General features: G+C 43.2%; 1 protein-coding gene across 3 annotated transcripts in view; it reads left to right on the top strand.

Annotated features, from left to right (window-relative positions):
- Positions 1-25,105, top strand: part of LOC148011671 (uncharacterized) — a 72,293-nt gene that overhangs the window by 18,858 nt on the left and 28,330 nt on the right. For all 3 annotated transcript variants that reach the window (XM_087670759.1, XM_087670757.1, XM_087670758.1), the window contains exons 2-3: positions 15,401-15,961; positions 16,051-16,107. In XM_087670759.1, coding sequence (XP_087526885.1) covers positions 15,401-15,961; positions 16,051-16,107 — 618 coding nt within the window. The remainder of the gene's footprint in view (positions 1-15,400; positions 15,962-16,050; positions 16,108-25,105) is intronic.

The following is a 25,105-nucleotide window of genomic DNA, read 5'->3' as shown; positions in this document are numbered from 1 at the left end:
TGAAAATGAAGGTGCTGTACAACATGAACAACATGTTGAAAATGGCTTACAACAGCCAATAAATGCTGAAAATAATATACCTCCAGATGTAGATCCGATTCCTGAAAATGTTGATCATTGGGTACACAGTTCTCCACACGTAAGAAGGCAACCTCATAGGTTTGACCCCTCCTTGTATTATGTGATGCTTACAGATGAGGGTGAGCCTCTTACATACAAAGAGGCCAAGTCCTGTGAATTCAACAGTAAGTGGGAGCTAGCGATGTAGGAAGAGATTAAATCTCTATATGCAAATGATACTTGGGATCTTGTGTCATTACCCAAGGGAAGGAAGCCATTTCCAAACAAATGGGTGTATAAGGTAAAGACAGTTGATGGAAAACCCAAGTACAAGGCAAGACTGGTTGCCAAAGGGTATGCATAGAAGGAAGGGATTGACTTTCAAGAGGTTTTCTCACCTGTTGTGAAGATGACCACTCTACGTGTGCTTTTTGCTCTCATTGTTGTATTGGACTTAAGAGCTGTATCAAATGGATGTAAAAACAACTTTTTTGCATGGTGACATTGATGAAGAAATCTACATGAAACAGCCTGAGGGCTTTGTAGTTCTTGGAAAAGAGCAGATGGTGTGTAAACTAAAACGCAGCATGTATGGGCTGAAGCAAGCACCACGGCAGTGGTACAAAAAGTTTTGACACTTTTATGCTATCTCATGAGTTTACACGCAGCCATGCAGATCATTGCTTGTACATGAAAAAGGATACAAATAGCAGCCCCATCATACTTGTTTTGTATGTGGATGATATGTTACTAGCTGGGAAAAGGAAGACTAGCTTGGATGCTCTCAAAAATCAATTGAAATCAGCTTTCTCCATGAAAGATTTGGGGAATGCAGAGCATATTTTGGACATGAGGATTCGCAGAGATAGAATGCAGAAATTGCTGTTTTTATCTTAAGAAAAGTACATTGAAAAGGTACTGAACAGATTTAACATGGCTGAAGCTAAGCCTTTTGGGGTACCTTTACCTCCTTACCTTAAGCTTAGTAAAGCCAACAATCCAAAATATGACATGGAAGCAAATGCTATGAAGGGAGTCCCTTATGCATCAGCTTGTGGGTCTCTTATGTATGCTATGGTTGCAACTCGTCCAGACATTGCTCATGCAGTGGGAGCTGTTTGTAGGTTTATGTCAAATCCTGGCAAAACACATTGGGAGGTTGTTAAGTGTATTCTTCGATAATGTATTTGCTATGGGCGGGGTGCACTTAGTTTACAGGGTTATTGTGATGCAGACATGGCAAGTGACCTGGACACTTGTAGGTCCACCGGTGGATTTGTCTTTATAGTTGCTGGTGGGGCTGTTTCTTGGTGTTTCAGGTTGTAGAACATCGTTGCAATGAGTACCACTGAAGCTGAATACATATAAGCTACTGAAGCTTCTAAGGAAGCTATATCGTTGAGCAGACTTGTAGAGGATCTCGGCATGTCTATGGGTACTGCAATTTTGGGATGTGATAGCCAGAATGCTATGTATCTGGCTAAGAATGCCATGTATCATTCATGCACAAAGCATATAGATGTGCGATATCACTTCATCAGACGGATTCTGGAAGATTGTCAAATCACATTGACCAAGATCAAAACACAGGACAACCTTGCAGATGTTTTCACTAAAAATCAAAGCAAAGCTTAGCATGAGCATTGCATACGACTAGTGGGTATTTGTTAGAGGTTCACTTCGGACTTTTAAGTGGGAGGTTGTTGGGATAAAGGCCTGTTTGACCTCCGTGTAAAGTACACGCACATTATTTAGCTGTACATGTGAATGCACCCTTACGTGCCCTGAGTATAAATACATTTTATTCTTTGTGTACCAACACATTGCTGGTACACTCATATCGAATCGCACTTTTACTCTGCTCTCTCTCTCTCTCTCCAGCCATCACACTGTTAGAGTGCAGTGGTGCGAAAGCGTAGGACTGAGAGAGTGAACGCAGAGAGAGAAGAGAGAAAGAGACAGTGGAAGATGAAGATCTGCTGTATAAAGTGTGCTGTATACAAAGATATGCAGATATATACATGGGCGCAGTGCGCTGGACTGCATGTCTCCACCTCGACGATGCAACCTGTTGTTCACCTCGAAGTCTGCTGCAGTGTGCACTGTCTCCTGTCTGAAATCTACGAACAGAGACGGAATCTGCGCGTGCCACCAGTCTGTAATCTGCGAGCAGAGAAGTGTAGGAGACTGTTGAAAACCTCGGCTATTTATAGCCAGAAAACAGGGCGCTAGAAAAGACCTGTCGGCTGCATTAAATGCAGCCGACTGACAAGACAGGTCGGACTGCCACGTGGCAGTCCGACTGTGCAGTCCGACTGCACCTGGACAGAAACTGCCCGACTGCACCTGGTCAGGCGATGATCTCTAACACCCCCTCTCAGAGCTTGGGTAGGGCAGAAGCCTGAGGGATCTGGAATGTCTCTGAAGTAGAGCCTGGGGAAGTGCCTTCGTAAACAAATCTGCAAGATTGTCCTCTGTCTTGCAGTACTCCACAGTGATGGTCTCATCCAGAAGCTTCTCTCTGATGAAGTGGTACTGGATCTCGATGTGCTTCGTCCGGGCATGAAAAACAGGATTCCGTGCCAAGGCAATGCAACTCTCATTGTCACATTGCAGCAAAGTAGGATGAGTCTGGGGGCAGCCAAGCTCCTCCAACAATCTCCGAAGCCACACAGCCTCACATGTGGTGGAAGACGCGGCCCGATACTCCGCCTCAGTAGACGAAAGGGCTACCGTGGGCTGCTTCTTGCTACTCCATGAGATAACACCCGCACCCAAGGTAAAACAGTAACCTGTAGTAGACTGCCTGTGGTCCACATCACCGGCCCAATCCGAGTCGCTCCAACCTGCAAGAACAAGATCTGAACCATCTGTCCCTGCGGGATAATGAATCCCTAAATCAGACGTCCCCCTCAAATACCGAAGTATCCTCTGAGCAGCCTACCAATGCACCGTCTGAGGTTCACTCATGAACCCTGCCAAGAGCCCAACAACAAAACAAAGATCAACACGAGTGTTGAGGAGCCAAATCAATGATCCAATCAACTGACGATTTATCACGGTGAGCCTTGGGAATGTGAACATAGGCATCACACCCAAAGACCCTAAAGTAAGAAACATCGGGCTTAGTCCCAAAGTAAGCCTCAAAAGGTGTCATCCCATCAACGGCCGAAGTGGGGGATCGATTAAGGATGTGGACTGCAGTAGCCACAGCCTCGGCCCACAGAACCTGAGGGGTCTGTCGGTGCTCCATCATGGTGCGCGCCATCTCGATCACATTGCAGTTTTTCCGTTCAAGAATGCTATTTTCTTGAGGAGTGTTGGTATTAGCAAACTCCTGATGAATACCTTCATCTGCACAAAAATAAGCAAACTTATTAGAAACAAATTCACCACCCTTATTGGATCGCAAGGTCTTCAATCTCCGGCCTGATCGGTTCTCCTCAAAGAGAAGCCAATCCTTGAAGTGGGAGAAAGCTTTTGACTTCAATGCCAAGAAATAGGCCCATGTCATCTTGCTGTAGTTATCTATGATCAGCATGAAGTAGGAGCTCCCACGCAAGAACTCGTTCCTCATAGGGCCACATAGATCCGTAGATACAAGCTCCATCGGTGAAGTAGACCGCCGCGAAGCTGTGTGGAGAATGGCATCCCTATGCTGCTTCCCACGAATGCAGGAGACACATGGCTGCTGGCTCACCACTATATCCGGCAACCCTCGAACAAGCTGTCCACGTGACGCCCTCCGAAGATAATCATAGTTGAGGTGACCAAACCAAGCATGCCATAACTCTGACTGTGTCTGAGAGGTAAGAAGAAGAGTAGAGAGGGCGGTGGAAGACTTCAATTTATAGATGCCGTTCTCCTCATATCCGGATGAGAGAACCTTCCTTGACCCACAATCAAGGACTCGCACCGAATCACTGTCAAACTCCACCAAAAGTCCAAGGGAGCAAATCTTATGAACTGACAGGAGATGATACCCTAAACCTGGTACATGCAAGACCTGTGACGTATGGGTACCACCACGTCCATCTGGAATAAGTTGTACCTTACCCCCTCCTGCAATAGACACTGAAGAGCTATCTCCAATGAGAATCTGGCCACGCGAGGGTCGCAACTGGGCAACACCATCTGATGAAGGAGTCATGTGCCGGGAGGCACCACTGTCAACGATCCACTCTCGAGCCTGGGGAGCCGTCATCGCAGCATCAGAAGCATTCGGTGAAGAGTCCTCAATGACAGCTAGATGAAGAAATGCAGCTGATGAGGGTGCAGCCACCGCTCCAGAATCCTTCATGTCCTTCTTGTTGGTGTCCTTCTTGTCTTTGTCAGGGCAATCCTTCTTCCAATGGCCAGTCTTTCCACAAATATGGCATGTGGATTCTTTGTCATTGTCCTTGTTCTTCTTTGACTTGTTATCCCCCTTCTTCTTCTTTTGGTCCTTCCCCTTCTTCTGAGAGGCTTGACCTGTCAGTTCCTCCGACTTGGAAGCATTCTGTCCCTTTAGCTGTTCCTCTTGGTCCAAGACCATAGGAACCAACTCTTCCCAACGAAGAGTAGATTCTCGCCCCGAAGCAATAAGGGCGGAGTAGAAAGTACCGAATCGTGGCGGCAACTGGGACAATAGTGTGATCGCCATGTCTTCGGAGGAAATCGGCTTCCTCGCATTCTGAACCTGCATCTGAAGCTGTCTAAGCTTGTTGATATGTTCCCGCAACGAAGAAGACTTGTTTACGGATAAGGTCCGCATCTGAACCTCCAAAGAAACCCTCTTCATAAGGGTCATCCAGTTGTATATCTGATCAAGCTCCAGCCATATCTCCCGAGCCACCGTCAAGTGCTCGATGTGAGCTATCACGGCTGTAGTACAAGACAAAAAAAGAAAGGAGCGAATCCTGGCATTCAGTTTGTCCCAGTGAGACTGAGCCTTGGCCAACTCCGCACGAGCATCGGAAGAGAGTTTGGACTCATCTCTTACCAAGGGCCGGTCGATCTCCTCCTGTACAAGCTCCGCCAAATCATAGGACTCAAGGATGGTCAACATCATGACGTGCTAGATGCGGTAGTTGTCGCCATCGAGCTTCTGATCTGCGGGAAGAGCCGGTAAGACAGGCACCTTCCGGTCCATAATCGTCTGGAACTCCAAGTCAATCTCTGTAGACATCTGCACCTGTAATGCCTTCACAAACACAAAAGCAACCCCCTCTGAGTGTGAAAACTCAGCCTGCTAAGGCTCTTCCGCGTCCTGAAACTTCTTCACCCGCCGGAGGCGATGAAAAAGCAAAACCTGCACTTGAAAGCTGAAAACTCAAACTTCCTCCTCGTCAACCAGCAGTAAACAGCAGCAAATCCACCACCTGGACTCCTTTCTTGCGCGCCCACGCTCGCTTCAGCCTTGTTCCGAGGCGCAACCCTCCTGCCTGCCCTCAAATGCTGAAAACGCAACCTTGTGTCGCGATAGAAACTCCTCTTCAGGTTGGTTCTGTGCTCAGTCAGCCCTCTTATACTGCTCTGATACCATGTCAGAGTGCAGCGGTTTGGAAGCGTAGGACTGAGAGAGAGAGAACGCAGAGAGAGAAGAGAGAGAAAGAGAGTGGAAGATGAAGATCTGCTATATAAAGTGTGCTGTATACAAAGATATGCAGATATATACACGGGCGCAGTGCGCTGGACTGCGTGTCTCCACCTCGACGATGCAACCTGCTGTTCACCTCGAAGTCCGCTGCAGTCTGCACTGTCTCCTGTCTGAAATCTGCAAACAGAGACGGAATCTGCGCTTGCCACCAGTCTGTAATCTGCGAGCAGAGAAGTGTAGGAGACTGCTGAAAACCTCGGCTATTTATAGCCAGAAAACAGGGCGCCAGAAAAGACCGCAACCGACTGACAGGACAGGTTGGACTGCCACGTGGCAGTCCGACTGTGCAGTCCGACTGCACCTGGACAGAAACTGTCCGACTGCACTTGGTCAGGCGATGATCTCTAACACACTCACGCTCACTCGAACTTTTGCACAGTAGAGCTGTGTTTCAACAAGACCTTTCCCTTGAAACCCTTGCAATTGTTCTCGATTGCATTGGATTGTGCCAAAGGAAAAGCATATTGCATTGGAATTTTCATAAGGCATCATAGTCACAACATTGGCCATTGTTGTCCAACCATGCCATTTATCCCAAATCTGCTGAAAATTTCCAGCCAACATATATGTAACATAAACTTGAAAATTAGTCTAGAACTATTGTTAGAAACCCATTGGATACATCCATAACTCATGATTCTCAAGTGTCCTGACTTTAGAACCATAGTAAAGCATATTCTTAGCATAGACCATGGTTGAAACTATCAATGGCATTTACTGACATGCTGCTGTCCATGGAACTAGCTGTAAACCATTGAAAATTGAGCATAAACTAATCACCTGCTGATTTGAGAACTGATCACAAATTGTTGCAAATGTAACCTCAAATTGACTGCAAAAACTGATCCCAAAAGTGACCATAAATGGTTCTCAAATTGATGAAAAACTGAGTTGAAACTAATATTTGATCTCAATATTGAGATAAAAACTCATGTCAAAATGATCATAAATTGATGCAAAAGTATAGTTTCAATGCGTGGGTGAATCTCATACTTATCTACAAACATCTCATAGTGACTAGTACACTACGCAATGACTTCATGGCAGACATACTATCATCACAATACCTTGGATGTATACTGAATACATCCGAGATCCACCACATATGAGAGTATCCATAACTAGTGGAGTGGAAGTGCTACCTCCCCCTTGAGCATCAGGCAATGCTCTAGACCTTGCTCTCGTTGAATCTGACTGAGCCTGAAACAAAGTCGGCTCTAATTGAAAGGCATCTCGGTAAATTTGCAACAACTGAGGATGGTCTGCTAAGTCATCCTCTTTCATCCACTTTGCATCTATTGGTGAAACAATGCTGAAGCTTCACCAAGAAGCATATGGAAACTTTATCTTTAAATTTACTTACCTCCAAACCTCCACTAAGTTGTAAGCCTTTCTTCTCCTTAAGCATTGTGATGCTTTATACTTTCACATTGTTCAACTTACCTAATATGCAACAGTGCTTCTAGTTGACTAGCCCCTCATGTATATTCGACATGCTAGGGTCACCGGATGTATTTGGAAATATTCTTGTTTGCATACTTTGGACCATTGAAATGTGATTGTGCATGGGAATTTACATACTACCAGCCATATCAAGATACATTTTTCCATACATTGCATGCATTACTAGCTACATTTTTTCTCATGACCAACACTATATAGAGCATTTGAATGACTAACATTAATACCATGAGTCCCAAACATAGTGGGCTGCATATATGCGTTGCCAAACTTGCCACTTTGTGCCCTAGCATTATGCCAACATTGCTATACATGGGGTTATGTATATTACCAGCCATACTCAGATACATTGGGCCTTGCACACCATGCATTGGTTGTTGCATACCATAAGGAGTTGTGCCATACATCTCTGTATGTGGTCCTTGATCCACCATAGCATGGATACTAGCGCCACCACCAAAGTAACCTAACTGTCCCATAATTGCATGCACGCCCTGTTGTCCAAAAAGCATTTGGCATTTCTGAATTGGCCTTGCATACACATCAATTGTCCCACTAGCATCATTTGCTTATGCTCATTATCCATGTTTGGAACATCATGCTATTGTATTGGCTCTTCCTTTGGTGTATCTCAATGTCTTGAAGCTCTAGAAGATAATTTCCTCTTCTTGCCTTTGCTGCCCTCCTCTAAAGGGTTCAAAAAGCGCATGAATCAAGGATCATTTGCCAATTGCATAAACATTTCAGCTATTGTCCTCAGTTGATCTTTACACTGGTCATCAAATTCTTGTTCCTCTTGTTGGTCATTAGCTTCAAGAGACCTAGAAGGATTCACCTTCTTGTCAAATTTCCTCATTCTCAGCTTGCTGCCCATGCTCCATGTATTATGCATATCGTATTTTTCCCAACACTTTGTGAATTTTCAGATTGAGAGGTATCATCCTTGCTTGATCCCATTTCACTTGCTTGATCCCATCTCACTATCTGAAGATGTTATTGATGTAGTGCTTAGCTAAATACAATTTCGGCACTAGAGCAAAGCTTTTAACCATTAATCGGGTGCCTTGGGTCCACCAAGTCAAGGCAATTGATGGTATCTTGGCAATGGAACCATAAAATTAGTCTTCCTCCTCGGATAGGGTGGTAAATTACTTGATTAAGTACTAATTACAGCAATTAACAAATTCACAAAATTGAAATGCACACTTTACCATACAATCTTGGACATTGGACAGCTTGTTGGCTCCAAAATTAGTGCCTATTGCGGTATTTCTTTAACTTTTATTGCAAATGGATTGGGTACAACTGAGATCCCCTGACCTCCTCCGCTAATCCAAGTACCTCTTGTTGTCAAAATCGATTAGCAAGTCTCTAAACCAATTTGCCCCTTGGTTTGCTTAGGTATTGGCCTTCACCTTGTTAGAGATATCATTCCCTGGACAGCAGTATTGCAACAGGCAGTACAGACAGTGCAGTGCAGTGCCGTGTCAGCAGTCATAGCCACATCAATAGTTGGACCAATCAGCAGTCGCAGTCATGTCTGCAGTCGGACCAGTTGCCACGTGGCACATCAGTAGTCGGACAGTTTTATACAGTCAGCTGCATTAAATGCAACCGACCTGATTTGGCTATTTTTTCGTAGTATTTCCTCTACTATATATAACAGTCCTGTCTAGCACTTGGACACTTACATCATACAGAGACAGTCTGTTGGTGACTGATAGCACGTGGGCTGATAGAGATCGAGGTCCTCAAGGCGGAGACATGACAGCACGCGGGTTGACGGAGATTGAGGTCCTCAAGGCGGAGACATACGCAAATATTCTCTTTGCACCTGTGTATATTTCTGCATTCCTATACAGCATTCTATATTGCATATTTTCTGCGTTTCACTGTCTCCTCTCTCTCTCTCTCTCTTCTTTTTGTGTTCACTGTCTCAGTCTTGGTCCCACGTTTCCGCATCGCTGCACTCTGACATGGTATCAGAGCGGTGAAGACGGATCGACTGATTGAAGAACCTACCTGAAGAGGAGATTTCAACGTGACACAAGGCTGTGTTTCCAGCACTCGAGGGCGAGCAGGAGGGTTGCGCATCGAATCAAGGCTGAAGCAAGCGTGGGCATGCGGGAAAGGAGTCCAGTTGGTGAATTTGCTGCAAGTTGTTACTGTTTGAAGGAGAGGAAGGCTGTGCTTTAGGCCTTCCACTTCAGATTTTACCTTTTTCATTGCCTTCGGCGGTTAAAGAAAGTTCAGGAAGTGGAGGAAAGAGCCCTAATAGGCTGCATTCTCATAGTTCGAGAGGGATGCTTTTGTGTTTGTGCAGGCATTGCATGTGAACATGTCTAGCGAGACCGACTCGGAGTTCCAGGCGATCATGCCGAGGCAGTGGCTACTGCAGTCCACATCCTCAATCGATCTCCCACTTCGGCCGTTGACAGGATGACACCTTTTGAGACTTACTTTGGGACTAAGCTTGATGTCTCTTATTTTAGGATCTTTGGGTGTGACACCTATGTGCACATTCCGAAGATGCAGCGTGATAAGTTTGAGACGGCTTCCGACGACAGGTTTTTGTTGGCTACATCTCCCAATTCCAAGGTTATTGTTTGTTTAATCTTGTCAAGTGGGATATATACAGGAGCCGAGATGTGCGGTTCGTGGAAGTTCCGGTCTCAGAGGGGGGTAAGGAGCACCCCGTCCTTGGAGATCTAGGGGAGAGTTGGGCTCCCAAGACAGTTTCTTTGGAGCCAGAGCCTGTTGATGGAGATTCTTCTTTTGATTCAGAGTCTTTCCTTCCACCGGCCACCCCAATGGAGCTTCTGTTGGTGGATGTACCGGAGTCTTCAGCTGATGGAGAGCGACGGGGAGAGATTTGGCCTCCTCCTCGTTGGGCCCGTGACACACTCCGAGATTCAGGGATTGAGGGGGTCCCTGAGGAGTGGGAACCGCAGGATGGACCGCAGAGGTCACGGAGGAACTAGGCACATTCTACAGAGCTTGTTTGCTCTAACTATTGTTTGATGACCCCTGTTATGCACGATCGAGAGCCCACTTCACTGAAGGAGGCTTTGCAGTCTGACCATTGGTGGAAGGCTATGGAAGCCGAGTTGGAGGCTATTGAGAGGAATGGCAATTGGTATCTTGTGTCTCGTCCCTCTTACAAGAAGGTGATTGGTGTCAAGTGGGTCTTCAGATCAAGTACCTTAGCAATGGTTCTTTGGACAAGCACAAGGCCCGTCTTGTTGCTAGATGTTTTGCTCAGTGGCGAGGCATTGACTTCCATGATACTTTTGCCCCCACTGCTTGTATGGTGATTATTTGAGTTGTTCTTGCCTTGGTTGGCCATAGGAGATGGCCTGTCTATCAGTTGGATGTGAAGTCAGCCTTTCTCAATGGTGATTTGCAGGAGGAGATCTATGTAGAGCAGCCTCTTGGCTTTGGATCCTCGGATGGGAAAGTTTACAGGTTGAAAAAGGCCTTGTATGGCCTCAAGCATGCTCCGCATGCATGGAACGAGAAGATTAACTTGTTTCTTCAGTCAAAGTTGGGATATTGGCGCTCCAAGGCCGATCTACAGCTTTATGTGCACACATCCAAGGCTGGACATGTGTTGTTTGTGTTGTATGTTGATGATTTAATTCTTACAGGTGACCATACATAGAAGGTCCAAGAGACTAAGACAACTTTACATCAGACGTTCGAGATGATGGATTTGGGGCTTCTTCATTTCTTCTTGGGTCACGAGATTTATCAGTCTCAGAGGGGGATTTTAATCTCTCAGCAGAGATACATTTAGGAGCTCTTGGTGACTTTTGAGATGGAGACTTGTCGGACCATTTCCACTCCTATGGATCCGAATTGGAAGACCACTTCACACACAACTTCTCCCTTGACGGATGCTTCCCGCTATCGTCAACTGATTGGCTCCTTGATTTGGCTACTCAACACTCGTGTTGATCTTGTTTTGCTATAGGTCTTTTGGCGGTGTTCACGAGAGAACCCTAGCAGGTGCATTGACAGGCTGTCCTGAGGATTCTTCGGTATTTGAGGGGGACCTCTAACTTAGGGATTTCTTACCCAGCAGGTATAGATGCTTTAGATCTTGTTCTTGCAGGTTGGAGCGACTCGGATTGTGGGCTGGTGATGTGGATCACCGGCGGTTCACTATAGGCTATTGTTTTACCTTGGGGTTACAGGTGTTATCTCATGGAGTAGCAAGAAGCAGCCCACGGTAGCCCTTTCTTCTATTGAGGTGGAGTATCAGGCCGCGTCTTCCACCGCATGTGAGGTTGTGTGGCTTCAGAGATTGTTGGAGGAGCTTGGCTGCCCCCAGACTCGTCCTACTCTTTTGCGGTGCGACAATGAGAGTTGCATTGCCTTGGTACGGAATCCTGTATTTCATACTCGAACAAAGCACATTGAGATCCAATATCACTTCATTCAGGAGAAGCTTCTGGATGGGACCATTGATGTGGAGTACTGCAAGACGGAGGATAATCTTGCAGATTTAGTCATGAAGGCGCTTCCCCAGGCTCTTCTTCGGAGACATGCCAGATTCCTCAGTCTTTTGACCTGTCCAAGATCTGAGAGGAGGTGTTAGAGATATCATTCCTTGGACAGTAGCATTGCAGCAGGCAGTACGGACAGTGCAGCGCAGTGCCACGTCAGCAGTCGGACCAGTCAATAGTCGTAGCCACGTCTATAGTCGGACTAGTTGCCACGTGGCAAAGCAGCAGTCGGATAATTTTATGCAGTCGGCTGCATTAAATGCAGCCGACTTGATTTGGCTATTTTTTCGTGTTATTTCCTCTGCTATATATAGAAGTCCTGTCCAGCACTTGGATACTTACATTTGACAAAGATAGCCTGCTGGTGATTGACAGTACGCGGGCTGACGGAGATCGAGGTCCCCAAGGCGGAGACATACACGGATATTCTCTCTGCATCCGTGTATATTTCTGCATTCCTATACAACATTCTACACTGCAGATTTTTTGCGTTTCACTATCTCATTCTCTCTCTTCTTTTTGTGTTCACTCTCTCTCAGTCTCAGTCCCACGCTTTCGCATCGCTGCACTCTAACACACCTTGCTCCTTGAAAGACAAATTTAGCCCAAAATTTGATATTGTTGGCTAGCCTCTTAAATCTCCTCGAAATTTCTCAATTTTAGTTGTTTTGAAATTCAAGTCCTAGGCCCTCAATTTTGAGTACTCATCCCAAGGTCGCATTGTCAAACCCTAATTTCTGCTATAAATTAGGGTTTACAATAGAAATTTATCAAAATCTCCACCTTTGATGACTCAATTGGTTGGATTTTGCTTAGATAACTTGAGAGATGACTGGGGGATGAGAGGACCTTGGGTTGTTGTCACATGCTCCTAGAGGGCTGCAAACTGCGGTTACATGCTGTAGGATTGATCCTTGGTGGCTAAAAATCACATTAGTAGCCTCTCCTTGCTCTCTATCTCCTCTCTCACAATGGCTGGAATAGAGTTCCACCAACTGGAAAAACGTTTTTCCCACTTGCACGGGTAAGTTTTGCCTAGTGGCAGCCATCTAATCCCATCTACCAGTATTATTAATTTAATAATTATTCTAGCGCTCAGTAATTTAATTCCACTAGCAACCAATAATTAAATTGGCTAGGCTAATTTGTCTTTCAAGTATTCCCGAGTAGTTATTGACTCTTAGATTAGCATTAACTAATTAATTAATGCCTAGTCTTTAATGTCACCACTGACATTGGTGGCCAATAAATTGATTTAGGCTCAAAATTTGACACCGAGTACTACCTAATACCTGTCATGCATAACTTATTACAACTTTTGCCTTTGGCACCCATTGCATCCTCAGGGTCCTTGGCCTGTCACCATGAAATAATTGCCATGTGCATCACATGTGCCAAACAACCTTGCATATTTGATTAATAACTTAACCAAATGTTATCGGCAAGTTTAAAGCATCTCAAAATTTCATGTCCCTGTGATAGTGACAAACTCCTAAAGGTCAAAGGTGTCATGGATGGCCTTGGCTTTGCACATTCTTAGGGAATACTTTGTCTCGTTCAGCTTTTGGCCATCATCAAGATTGGGAAGGACAGACACTTACACAGAGGGTGACAAAAGAGAGAGAGAGGGGATGGCATTCTTAGAGGGATGGGGAGGGGGAATAGTAGTAGAAGAAGAACGCTGCCTGTTCTGATGATCCCCCATGTTCAAAGTTTAGATCCTCCAAAAATGTTGCGAAGGGATGGTGGTATGCTGGTTACACGAAGGCGCCTCCCGGGAAGAAATGTCATGGTTAGGCTTGAAAGGGGACAGCAGTGGGGGAAAGGCAGCAGCAGCCCGGGAAAATGCAGCCAGGAGATCTCTCATAGTTGAACACCTGGCAATGATACATGTGAGTGTGCATAGGGAAGCTGAAAGCAAATGAGAAAATGAGAAAAGAAGAAAACACAACCTGAATAGAATGCTGGAAATGAAGGCTGCATGCAATGGACAGAGGCTCTACACCAGTGTCAGAGAGATAAGACTGAGAGGTCACAGGACAGGGCAGCAGGATGAGGATTCAGGAAGAATGTGCTGATGGCAGGGAGAAGAGGAAAGCTGAAGGCGATGATGATTGAATCAGTGAATGAGCCCAGCAAGCTGCAGTCTGCTGCCTATAAATAGGCTGAAAACAGGGTACAGTTCAGACCATAAATGCTGGTCAGCAGACCAGCCGGCATAAATCTGGCTGACCTGCTGATATGGCTTGTGGAAATTCTGAAAAATGGGTCATAATGTCGGGCACAGCTACTGCTAGGCTTGGCTGGACTTTGATGGGCAGAGGTGACAAAACAGATGGTGCTAGAGCTCCAAATGTCCCTGTCTGACTCAGACTGAGGTTGACAACCAGGACATGAGACATAGAAAGGGCATATATGAAATAATAAGTGCTAATATTATATGTTCCAGACAGACGAAGAAGGCTGGATACAGTTGCTAAGGTTTTTGTCTTCTATAGTTGTGTTTATGTGGCACTAACACAAGTGTTGTTCCCTATGTGTAATTTTAGTGAGAGTAAAAAGGTTGGTGTAAGAGATACGTGCACAGAACCATACTCTCACACATGTACATACTTAGTGGATATGATTAGGGCCTGTGCATAGTGTGTGCGCATGGAAGATACTCCCCAGTCCATTTTTCTATTACAGCAATAGTGTGTACAAGGAGAGAGATGTAGTGGGCCAAGTTCTGATACATGGCTGCCTTGAAGACTGAAGAGACAAGAAGGGAGGATTGGCCCTGTAGAATAAGTCTTTAGAGCTCAAAACCTTGTAATTTTCTTCAAAGTGGGTGAAATCAGTGACCTCCACTTCCAATTGAGAAAGCGACCCACACCCTTTTTCTGGGAAAATTTTACGCTCCAATAATTGGATCACTAAAACGTCTATGGATCGGGCACCTATCTGCGTAGTTCTGACCCTATTTGGCCCTTCAATTGCCTTGCAGTCTTGGTCCTTAAGTATGTCAGTGAGGTACATGGTTATAGTTCACTTGTAGTCATGTTTCATGTGCAAATCTTCAAGAGTTGCGCTCTAGCTAATGGTAACTTTCGTTAGCTCTCAGTCATGTTTCATGTGTAAATCTTGAAGAGTTGTATCAAGAGTTATTTTAATAAGGAACTTAATGTGTTCATAGCATGTTGCTCTTAGGAACTTTAAGTAGATGAGCAACTTAATGTGTTCATAGTGTATTATTCTTAAGGAACTTGAAGTATGAAAGGAACTTAACATGCCATAGCTTATTACTATGGTATGCTAGAAATCCACAATTAGGAGAGCATTATGAGGTGGAATGGTGGCACAGACAGTTTTGTTATTGTTTTAGGATTTATTATCTACTGTAAGGGGGCCTTTTTTTGGCTGATTAAGATTGTGAGCAATAATAGAGGAGGCACAAACTGGAGAGTTATAACATGAGAATCAAGGCTGATTAAGATTGTGAGCAATAATAGAGGAGGCACAAACTGGAGAGTTATAACATGAGAATCAAGCTTGTAGGAGAATCAATAATACTGAATATTATTTCTCAACTTGGATTCTAGGCTTTTGCTTTTTTCTTTTGGCAGGGAGTTGCTTGGCCACTCCTCAAATTCCCTTGCCTATGTATGCTAAGTACATGTTGTGATTAACAGCAGTCTTCCAAATTTATTATTTGACTCACGTGCCAAAAAAGTAAAAATGTGCATCTTTCCAGGTGGGGTATTGTGAAGAATGTTGCGCTGTCGGCCCAACTAGAGAGGAGGGTGGCCTGCACATATGCATACTTTTGGAAGGGGTTTGATCATTTGAGGCTTGCTTTGTGCACATGGTGGGAAACTCGAAGACCTGCTGATCCATATACCTCAAAAGCAATTGGAGGGTTGATACATAAGATGACTAGTCATGATTGGACTCTGGTGTATGAATTTTTTAGCATTGTTTTTGCTGAGAGAGCAGATTGTTTGGCAGCCATGTTAACAAAGGAGATTGAACATGAAGCTGAGAGGAATTCCCTCAGTTTATGCCCTTTTCGTTGTGATAATCATATCCATACTCCTGAAGTTGAGGATGAACAGTGCAGCCAAGGTTTCCCAATGCTGTTAAACAGTGTAGTTGCTACTCCAACCAAGAATAACATCTTATCTGTTGAAGGCATGATAGGAAGGAACATTTGGCAACGAGTCTGTTCCTTGTGGAAGCGATACAAAAACTGGCTTATGCTTGTTTTTGAGCATTGCCCTGAGCTCAATCTTGAAGTCATGGTTGAAAAAGCTCGGTGAGTGTAAGAGATACAGCTGCTACTCATCAAAGTGTTCCGTCTTCAGTTGTCTTGACCATTTGATGCTAATCATGTGGGTTTGTCAGAGCCACAGCTTGGACGACCACTCCAAATATATTTGAAAAGGGCGTTTTATCTTTTAGGTATGATCTTTTTCCATGTAAGCTATTCACTGATGGGTTTGTGTTTGTTGTTCAATGCTTTATCTTAGTATATGATTTGATGGGTGTCATTCTTATTGTTGTTGTTATTATGCATAATGTATCCATATGTAAAATTTCAATTGTTGTTTGAGATGGTTGTAAGAGAGATTTTGGAATAGTATCATTTACTGTGGATGTGAGAGTGAGGTGATGATGTTAATTTGTTTGGTTTTGTCCGCAAGAAACATTGGAACTTGGTTCCGTGTGGGGAGCCCAATGGTTTGTACTACCAAGGGGACACTTGAGGTGTGTGAGCGCAAACATTTACGTAGTCACAATGTATTGGGATTGGAAACATTCCAAACACATTGTTATATGATGTTTACTTAATAGTGTACATGCTGTGAACATCTTATCATTTTACACTGGTGGGTAGTACTTTTTGTACAATTTCTGAAAACTTTTGAAAGCATGCACAAACATGCATGCACTGTTGCACATTAATGAAATAGGAACAGTGCTTGTACAATATGTGTATGAGGCAACTTTTTGTAAACTCAGCACTTCATATTGGTGGAAACCTCCAGAGAGGTGGAGATTATGTCCAAAAGTAAAGGCTTTGGGTGCATTCCAGTGGTTATGTAGTTGTGGGGAAGGTTTACAACATCTATGACAGCATTGGCTGGTATGTCCAAGCAATTATCAAGCATGAGGAAAAGGTCATCATCCCTTTTGGGAAGGAGACAATGTGGAACATATATCCTCTCATTCTCTCTGTGCAAGGGACCTTTGAATTGGGCTCTAGCATATAGAGATACTGACCAGATTTGCTCTAGCATCAGCAGATGGTCACACCTAACTTCTGTAGCCTTCTTTTCTCATGACAAGGTGGGCAGATTTGGTTTTCCCAGAGTCAATGCTGAAAAGGGGATTGGCACACTCACTATCTTCCAGTGAGGGAGCTTATGCCTTCCCACGGTTTTTATCGACTGCATACTTGTCTTCTTGTAGAGTCAATGCTGAAAAGGGGATTGGCTTCTTTGGTTCCTGTATATTATGCTGAGTTGAGACCCTTTACTTGAAAATGAAAACTTTTTGTGAATAAATTTTTATCAGCCTACCTTTGCTTGAACTTCAAGTGCTGATATCCCACAATGGCTAGCTTCAATGTGTGGCACAGAGAACTCTCTGAAGCATTGCCAGAGAATGCATGTGAGGCATGAATTGTACTAGCAACACTTTAATTGGCACTCAGACAGCATGATAAGAGATGATCTCCTTGAGTTGTTCAAAGCTAGGATACCAGGGCATAACATGCACTATTAGTCCATTTGCCCAATTGCATGTCTTGCTGATAACCCACATTCAGTGATAAGCATCGTGCGTTGTTATGAGGGAAGATTAAGTTTTGGCAGCAAGTCCTCAATGGAGCTTAGAGGAGGACTATTCTACCTGTACAGAATTAGCAGTGTGTATAAAACATCTCAATGCAAGGATGATGTTAAAAAGCAAGTGGTGTGTGGTACTTTGTTGGTGGATGTCAGAGGTTTGTGTGCCTACACTGCCTGCAGACTTTCTTCTATCTGAGCAGAAATCAAACCCCATGTTTCCATGAACACAGGGCAAGCTGCAATGGAAGGAGGTTGGTCTTTTGCAGACCTTGGAGAGGAGCTCATGGCTATTGGAAAGCTACTGCAGCAAACCAATAAGTAGTAGGACTTCAACACAAGGAGCAGAAGGGAAGGCAACTAGAGGCCTGAGGGATTCTCTTAGGAGGACGTGAAATTTTGATGCTTTGCTTAGCATTTTGATTAAGTGTAATCAAATGTGCAAATGTGAGGTGCAAGTTAGTTATTTCACGATGACATGCCAAGGACCTTGAGAAGTTAGTGGGTGTAAAAGGCAAAAGTTGTAATAAGTTACCCTTGATAGGTACTAGGTGGTACTTGGTGACAGATTTTGGCATGTAAGATTTTGGTTTTATGCCTTCATGCCTTGCCCTTGCTGCCCCCTCTGAGAGGTAGTGACAAGAGCCCCTTCTAAGGAGGATGTACTATGGAACTGATCGAACAATCAAGCATAATGCAATAGCTGACACTTGAACTCATGAAACGTGAGCACAGTCGGCTGTGAAATCACTTGTATATGAAATTGAAATATTTCTTAGGGAGCTTGTTCAGGAACAATGTGATGTGGTTGTCTGGGAACTTAGGAGCCCTTGTGCTCAGTGAGTAAGTGCTGATATTCAGCTAGCTTGACCTTAAGAGGCATCTGATACATTGCCAATGCCATCAGCATTCTTGCCGCCGCCTGATCTTGCCACCGAATTTCCCAGAGATTAATTCTAGATCTGCACCTAAATCAAGAGATTAATTTCTTGAATCTGGCAGGGATCACCAAAGTGTTTTGGGCATTTGCAAGAAGAAATCAAAGAATACATAAACACACCATGGCACTAGTATGAAGAACACAGACATAGACATATTCTCTGCATAAACTTCAGCCCCCATAACCAAAAATCATTTATGGTTCCAGAATACATAAACATAATACCGTCCAAAGTTAGACATGTCCTATTAAGCAAATAGATTGCCGTCATAAGGGCCTAAATCCAAAAGCCATAAGATAACCCAGATGTGGTAAGCATAGAAGCAACCTTTGCCTGCAGAGTCAGACACATGCCATGAGCAATCCCATAACACCATGGGCGTAGGAAATCAATGCGAGACTGTTGACAATAGAACTGAAAGCTAGGTGTTAACCCCAACCCGAAGAAAGCAAAAGGAAATATCTTGGTTTGTAATCTTCAATTCTTGGAGCTCATGGTCGAGATTCATATGATGCGTCCTCTCTCGAGCTACATAGTTGTTAGTCAAGTGTTCCCATTGCTCCGATGCAAGGTCAAAATGCTATAATTGAGATTGACACTCTAGGAGTAATCCTTGCATTAACTCAATGATGGCGGAGGTGTTTCTAGCCTTCTAGGAGCGGATAACTTCAATGGAACAAGGCAAGGGTGTGGTTGGGATTTCAATCCCTAGACGTTGTTGCACAAGTTGTGCGAGCCTAAGACATGCCTTATCAAGTTTGATCAAGTAGGGTAGTTAGACTCTGTTAAAATGAGTCTTGTAGTGAATGCATGCTTGGTTGATGAGGAAGAACCATGAGGTATCAGATAAGAGAGGTAGGGCGGATAGTAAGGAGGAGGAGACGGGTAAGCAGGAATAGGTTGTGATGGTCCAAAAGATGCCACCTAAGGAGGCATTAGGACTAAATAGCCTTGCCTAATTGTAGGCTAAGACATAGGGACACAACCAACGCTAGTCCACTAGCCTACTAGGTAAAGCCACGTGGGTGAACTGTGGTACCAGCTAAGCCACACTCCGGAAAGCTTGGGAGGGTGTTCCATGCACAAAGTATAAAAGTGTGTGAAAGAGAGGATGAGTTGTGAAGATATGCTAGGGGTTGTAGTGAGGAAACACAACATATACGATCAAGATTGAAACACATAGTAAGTAGAGACAAGCAAACGCAAAACATTAAGCAAAAAGCCCAAAAACTCAAGAATAGAGACAAACACTGAGAGAAGAAACTCTAAAGTGAATGAATGATGTAAATGAATGTAAGAGTGTATGAAATGCCCAAGGGCAAAGCAATGCAGTGTCAGCGATTGATGTCCACCGGAGATGGATCCCAAGTGTTGTGACCAGCAGTCATGCGGAAAACACCAAATGCTGATCACCAGAGTGTTTGGGAACTGAGGTGATTGTAGAGGATGATGCTTGATGATGAGGGCGATAATAGAAGGTAGCAAACACATCAGTAGAAGGGCTGTCTGGAGGAGGAGGGCCATGAGTTGCCACTAGGTATTTTGGGATTGTTAAGAGCTAATTAATTTAGGATGCATTTTTAGCGCAACACCCTGCTGACTAAACCCATGACATGAAACATAGAAAAATGGGAAGATCTTGCTTGTGTGGGGTCTAATTCCTCATATAATGATTTTAAAAAGGAGATACACAAATGAAAGAGATGCAACATGAGGATGGTCATTGTCACGGGAACGTGAAATGCTTTAATCTTGCTAGTAACTTTGATTAACATTAATAATGAAATGTGCAAGGTTATAAGGCACATGTGATGCACATGGCAGTTATTTCATGGTAACAGGCTAAGGATCTCAAGGAGTTGGTGGATGTCAAAAGCAAAAGTTGTGACAAGTTATGCCAGCTTGGCTTTGGTTGTTAGTTGGTGCGAGTTTGGACCCTAGGATAGTTAATTGGCCATTAAGTGTTAGTGGTTGCAAATGGTCTAGCTACTTTAATTTTGCATGGGCACATTTAATTTTGGGCAACGTTAGAAAGGCTGAAATTAATTTTCAGAATTAATTTTGAAAATTAGTTAATTGGTTGAAAATTGCTAGAAAATGGGATTAGAAGGCTGCCACTTGGCAAAATTACCCATGCAATGGGAGAGAAGGCTGTTTGGGCTGGTGGAGAGCCATTCAATGTGTGCAAGTTGTGTGAGAGAGGGAGAGAGCTGCTGGCCTGATTTTGGAGTAGAGGACAGCCATTGAATGTAGGTGACAGCTGTTAGAGAACATTTGAAGGTAGGTGACAGCAGGGAAACACCCATCAGGGGATGGTGACAGCATTTGCAAGCCTTCAGACAGCATGCGACTGCAGTAAATGCAATTTGAATAGGGCAGTAATCAAATTAGTGGCATTTCCCGTGAAGAATTTCAGATCTCTCTCTCATCTCACCATTTTTTCACCTTCTCTAGTTGATGCTCAGCCATTCTCAGTAGATCTCAGTCAAATTTGGTGGACAGTAGTGAGTTGTGTGCTGTAAAACCTATATTTTCTGCAGAATTTAGGGTTTAACAGTCACCTTGGGACCTATGCCATCAGTCAAGGGCATTGTACACTAAAATTAGCACCTGAAATTCAAGGAATTGTCAAGGATTTCAGATGCTAGCTCATCCATTTGAATTGGGACAACATTTTGCCAGTTGGTGGTCCCATTTGTGCAAATCCTAGGTGAAAATTAAGGGGCAATTGGCCCAAATTGCTCACTGATTGTTTGTACAATAAGGGGCTTTTGGATTCAGCAAAGGAGGTTGTGAAATCTCAGCTTGTACTCAATCCATTGGCAATTCAAGTTAAAGAAATACCAAAAGGGGTGCCAATTTTGAGGCTAACCAAGGTGTCAATTGTCCAAGATTGTTAAGGAAAAGTGTGCATTTCAGTTTATGCTCTTTATTAATTGCTGTAATCAAATGCTTGATCAGATTTTAACACCCTCTTCAAGAAGGAAGGTTGGTTTCATGGTTTCATTGTCAGGACACCACTCAATCCTTTGATTTGGTGGGCTTGAGGCACTTGATTGCAAGCCAATGCTTTGTGCTAGTGTCAAATTTTGTCAATTCGGACAATAGCAAATCTCTTTGTTGAGTTGACAAAGGATCCTCTGTTTGTCCGATTTTTGAATGCTCCAAAGAAAGACAGCAAGGCCAAGAAGAAGAAGTCATATTCTACACCCTTGGGACAACAAGGTGCACTGAAGGTAGTTTCAAAGCCTTACTTGAAGCTCCCAAAGAGGCCATTGAAGAGAAACAATTGGTACCTACAGGGCAAGGTATTTGCAAATGCACGGCCATCATGCAAGTGTAAATCCAATGGATTTTGGACATCTGGGCATGCATACAATGATTGGGTAGCTAGGATTCTTTGGTGGTAGCATGATTTTTCATGCAATGGTTGGACAAGGACCTCATACGGGAATGTATGGCACAACTCCCTATGGTATGTAGCAACCAATGTATGGTGTGCAAGGTCCAATGTATTCGGGTATGGTTGGAAATGTGAATAAACCTATGTATGGCAGCATTGGTTTAATGCCTAAGTCACAAAGTGGCATGCTTGGTAATGCGTTTGCATCCTCGAATGCTTGTGGGATTCAAGGAATGAGTGTTGGTTATACGAATGCTTTGTTTGTGCTTGGTCATGATGTAAATACAGGAAATGCATTCTTTTTGTAGCAGCTAGTGTATGACGCATTTGACACCCAAAAGGGTAGTAAAAGACTATGATGAGGGTGGAAAAGTAGTAAAGGTTGAGTCCTTTAATGGTACACAAATTAGGTTTAAAGCTTAAACTTTCATTCAATAGTTTGATGCAGTCCTCTGAGGGGGAAACTTAATCCAATCCTCTAAGATTCGGAAGGCAACCACTTTCTTGAAGAGGAATACATTACAACGGTGGTCCATACTCTTGATGCGAGGTAGAGTACCGTCAATATGGGTACGATTCAAGCAAATGTTTACATCAAATTAGTTAAGAAGTATCTTTGAGGTGGAGATCATGATAGCTTGGAATAAGCTTGATGCAAAGGAATGAATAATTTAGAGCAATACATTAAGAAGTTTTAGGATGCATTGTTGTTTGTCACTTCTTGTCGTTCAGAAGCCCTTCATGAGCAAGTTGAAAAGTACATTTGTGGGCTGCCCAAAGGAATCAGGGATTTTTGCATAAGATCCGATGTCTAGTATGTCCTAGCTTATAGAGACTATTGCTACAGTCGATGCTTTGCTGCATGGGAAGGATTTGACTTCCAAGAGAGTGGGGAGAAGTTGAATAAAAAGTTGTCTAAGATTGAGAAGAGGGGTAGATATGAAAAATAGCCTAAAAAGAGGCCAAAACAACAAAGAAAGGGTTGAAAATTATTGGTCTAGTGTAGGAAATTAATGGCTGTAAATAAATGCTTTATTTGTGAATAAGAGGGTCACATTGCAAAGGATTGTAGCAAGCTAAAAAATAACAAAATTAGGGAGATTCTAACAGTAAGAAGCCCAAACATTAGTTCGATTGGTGCACAATGTTATTAGTGATTGGTTCAATGATGATGCTATCGAGTTATGCAAAGTATGGGATAAAAATCAAGGATTAGCATGCATTGATATTCTTTGATAATGGCGCACGAGCCAACTGTATCTCCATAGATATGGCAGCTCGTTTAGGCATCAGGGAGGATGAGATAGAATCCATAGGGAAAGTTGGAATGGCATGTAAAGGCCATTCGGAGCCTATTACATTGCTCATTGGAAAACTTTAGTTATACATTCAGGGATATGTGGACAGTGAAGAGTTCTTTATCGCTCGATTTGAGGGTTGTGATGGCTTGCTTGGTATGCCATGGTACCATCGTATGTATGCAGTGATTGATTCATATGCAAAAGTGATCACTATTTACCATAAGGGCAAGATCATACACTTGATATAAAGGTGAAAGGGGAATCTGTCCTTGTTGTATCGATTGCTACGATTTCTAAAGTAATGAAAATGTACCTTTCAGCGTACTTGGTTTTTACTAAGGATAAGATCGATAATGAAAATGTTGGGAACACGTCAAAGTTGGAGAAGGATTGCATCTCATTCTCTCAGTCACTTCTAGGATAGCTACCGCCTTAAAGGCTTGAAGATCATTGTATGGATCTTATCCTTAGAAGTAGCCTACCTAATAACCCACCCTATAGAGTTATGCAACCTAGTAGGAGGAGATTACGAGTTAGGTGAATGAGTTGATAGAAAAAGGATTGATTCAGCCCAACTCATTTCCTTTTTTATTCTCGAGTGCTTTTGGTGCATAAAAAAAATGGTTCATGGTGTATGTGCATTAACTATCGTGCTTTGAATAAAATCATGATAAAAAACAAGTTTTTGATCCCTCGAATCGATGATGTTATGGATACATTACAGGGGGGCAATCATATTCAACTTTAGATTTGAAAAGTGGATATCATTAGATACACATTAGATCAGAGGATATGCCTAAGATAGCTTTTAGGACATCTTTTAGGTTGTATGAGTTTTTTGTCATGTCTTTTGGACTTACGAATGTTGTTGCTGCTTTTAATCGGATGATAGATCGCATATTCAGGCCACATAGAGGATTTGTGGGCACTTTCTTTGATGACATGATTGTGAATTCAAAGAATAAGGCAAAGCATAGAAAACATTTGGACATTGTGTTCAATGAATTGTGTAAGCATTGATTGGTCATTAATGACAAGAAAAGTGAATTCTTTTTGTATAAAATTCACTTATGGTATTCATATGGACCTTGTAAAGGTTGAGACAATACGATCATGACCATCTTTGAAGAATGTGTATGAGATCCATAGCTTCTTGGGTTTATGTACTTACTACAGGAAGTATATATATGGGTTTGCTAAAATTGCATCTTCATTGTATGCTTGGTTGAAGAAAAATATGTGATCTAGATAGGCAACAATGGAAATTTCAGCATTTTAAAAGTTAAAGGAAAAGATGACTTCAGATCCTGTGCTTGTGTTGCTTGATCCAAGAAAGTCATTTGTGGTTTGGTTTGATATATATGGAAACAACATTGGGATTGTTTTAATACAGGATGACTGAATGAGCTGTCTTCTCTATGGGTGTAGAGAGGAATTCACAGGTCTATGAGAAAGAGCTCTTGGCTGTAATTTATGCAATGTCATTTGGAAATATTATTTGTTAGGGACTGATTTTACAATGTAGATAGACCACCAGACTTTGAAGTACTTTTTGAGGTAGACAAAGTTGTCAGAGAAGCATATGAGATGGGCAAACTTTCTCTCTATGTTTCATTTTCAGATGGTACATATTGATGGTAAAAAGTATGTTGTGGCTGATGCTCTGTTATGTAAGCCTTAGATTTCGGCCATTAGCATGGTTTATCACACTAAGTTGGATACCATGAAGAAGTGGTATGTTGCTGATTCGGATTTTGCCAATGTTTGCGATTAGCTTTGCAACGGCTAGAGGCATGAGCACTTTGTGCTTAGAGATGGCTTTTTGATGATGTATGGATGACTATGTGTCACAAAGCTGTTGAGGCCTAGAGTGATCATTGAAAGTCATGCTCCTCCATATATAGGATATAGAGGTATTGATATCACAGTCAAAGCAATGGAGCACTTATTTTATTGGCTAGCTTT

Source organism: Lygodium microphyllum, chromosome 28, assembly GCF_053477565.2.
Source record: "Lygodium microphyllum isolate KBCC chromosome 28, Lygodium_microphyllum_v1.1.10, whole genome shotgun sequence".
Taxonomy (NCBI): Eukaryota; Viridiplantae; Streptophyta; class Polypodiopsida; order Schizaeales; family Lygodiaceae; genus Lygodium; species Lygodium microphyllum.
Note: the sequence above shows the minus strand (reverse complement) of the source record. Positions and strands in the feature narration are given on the sequence as shown.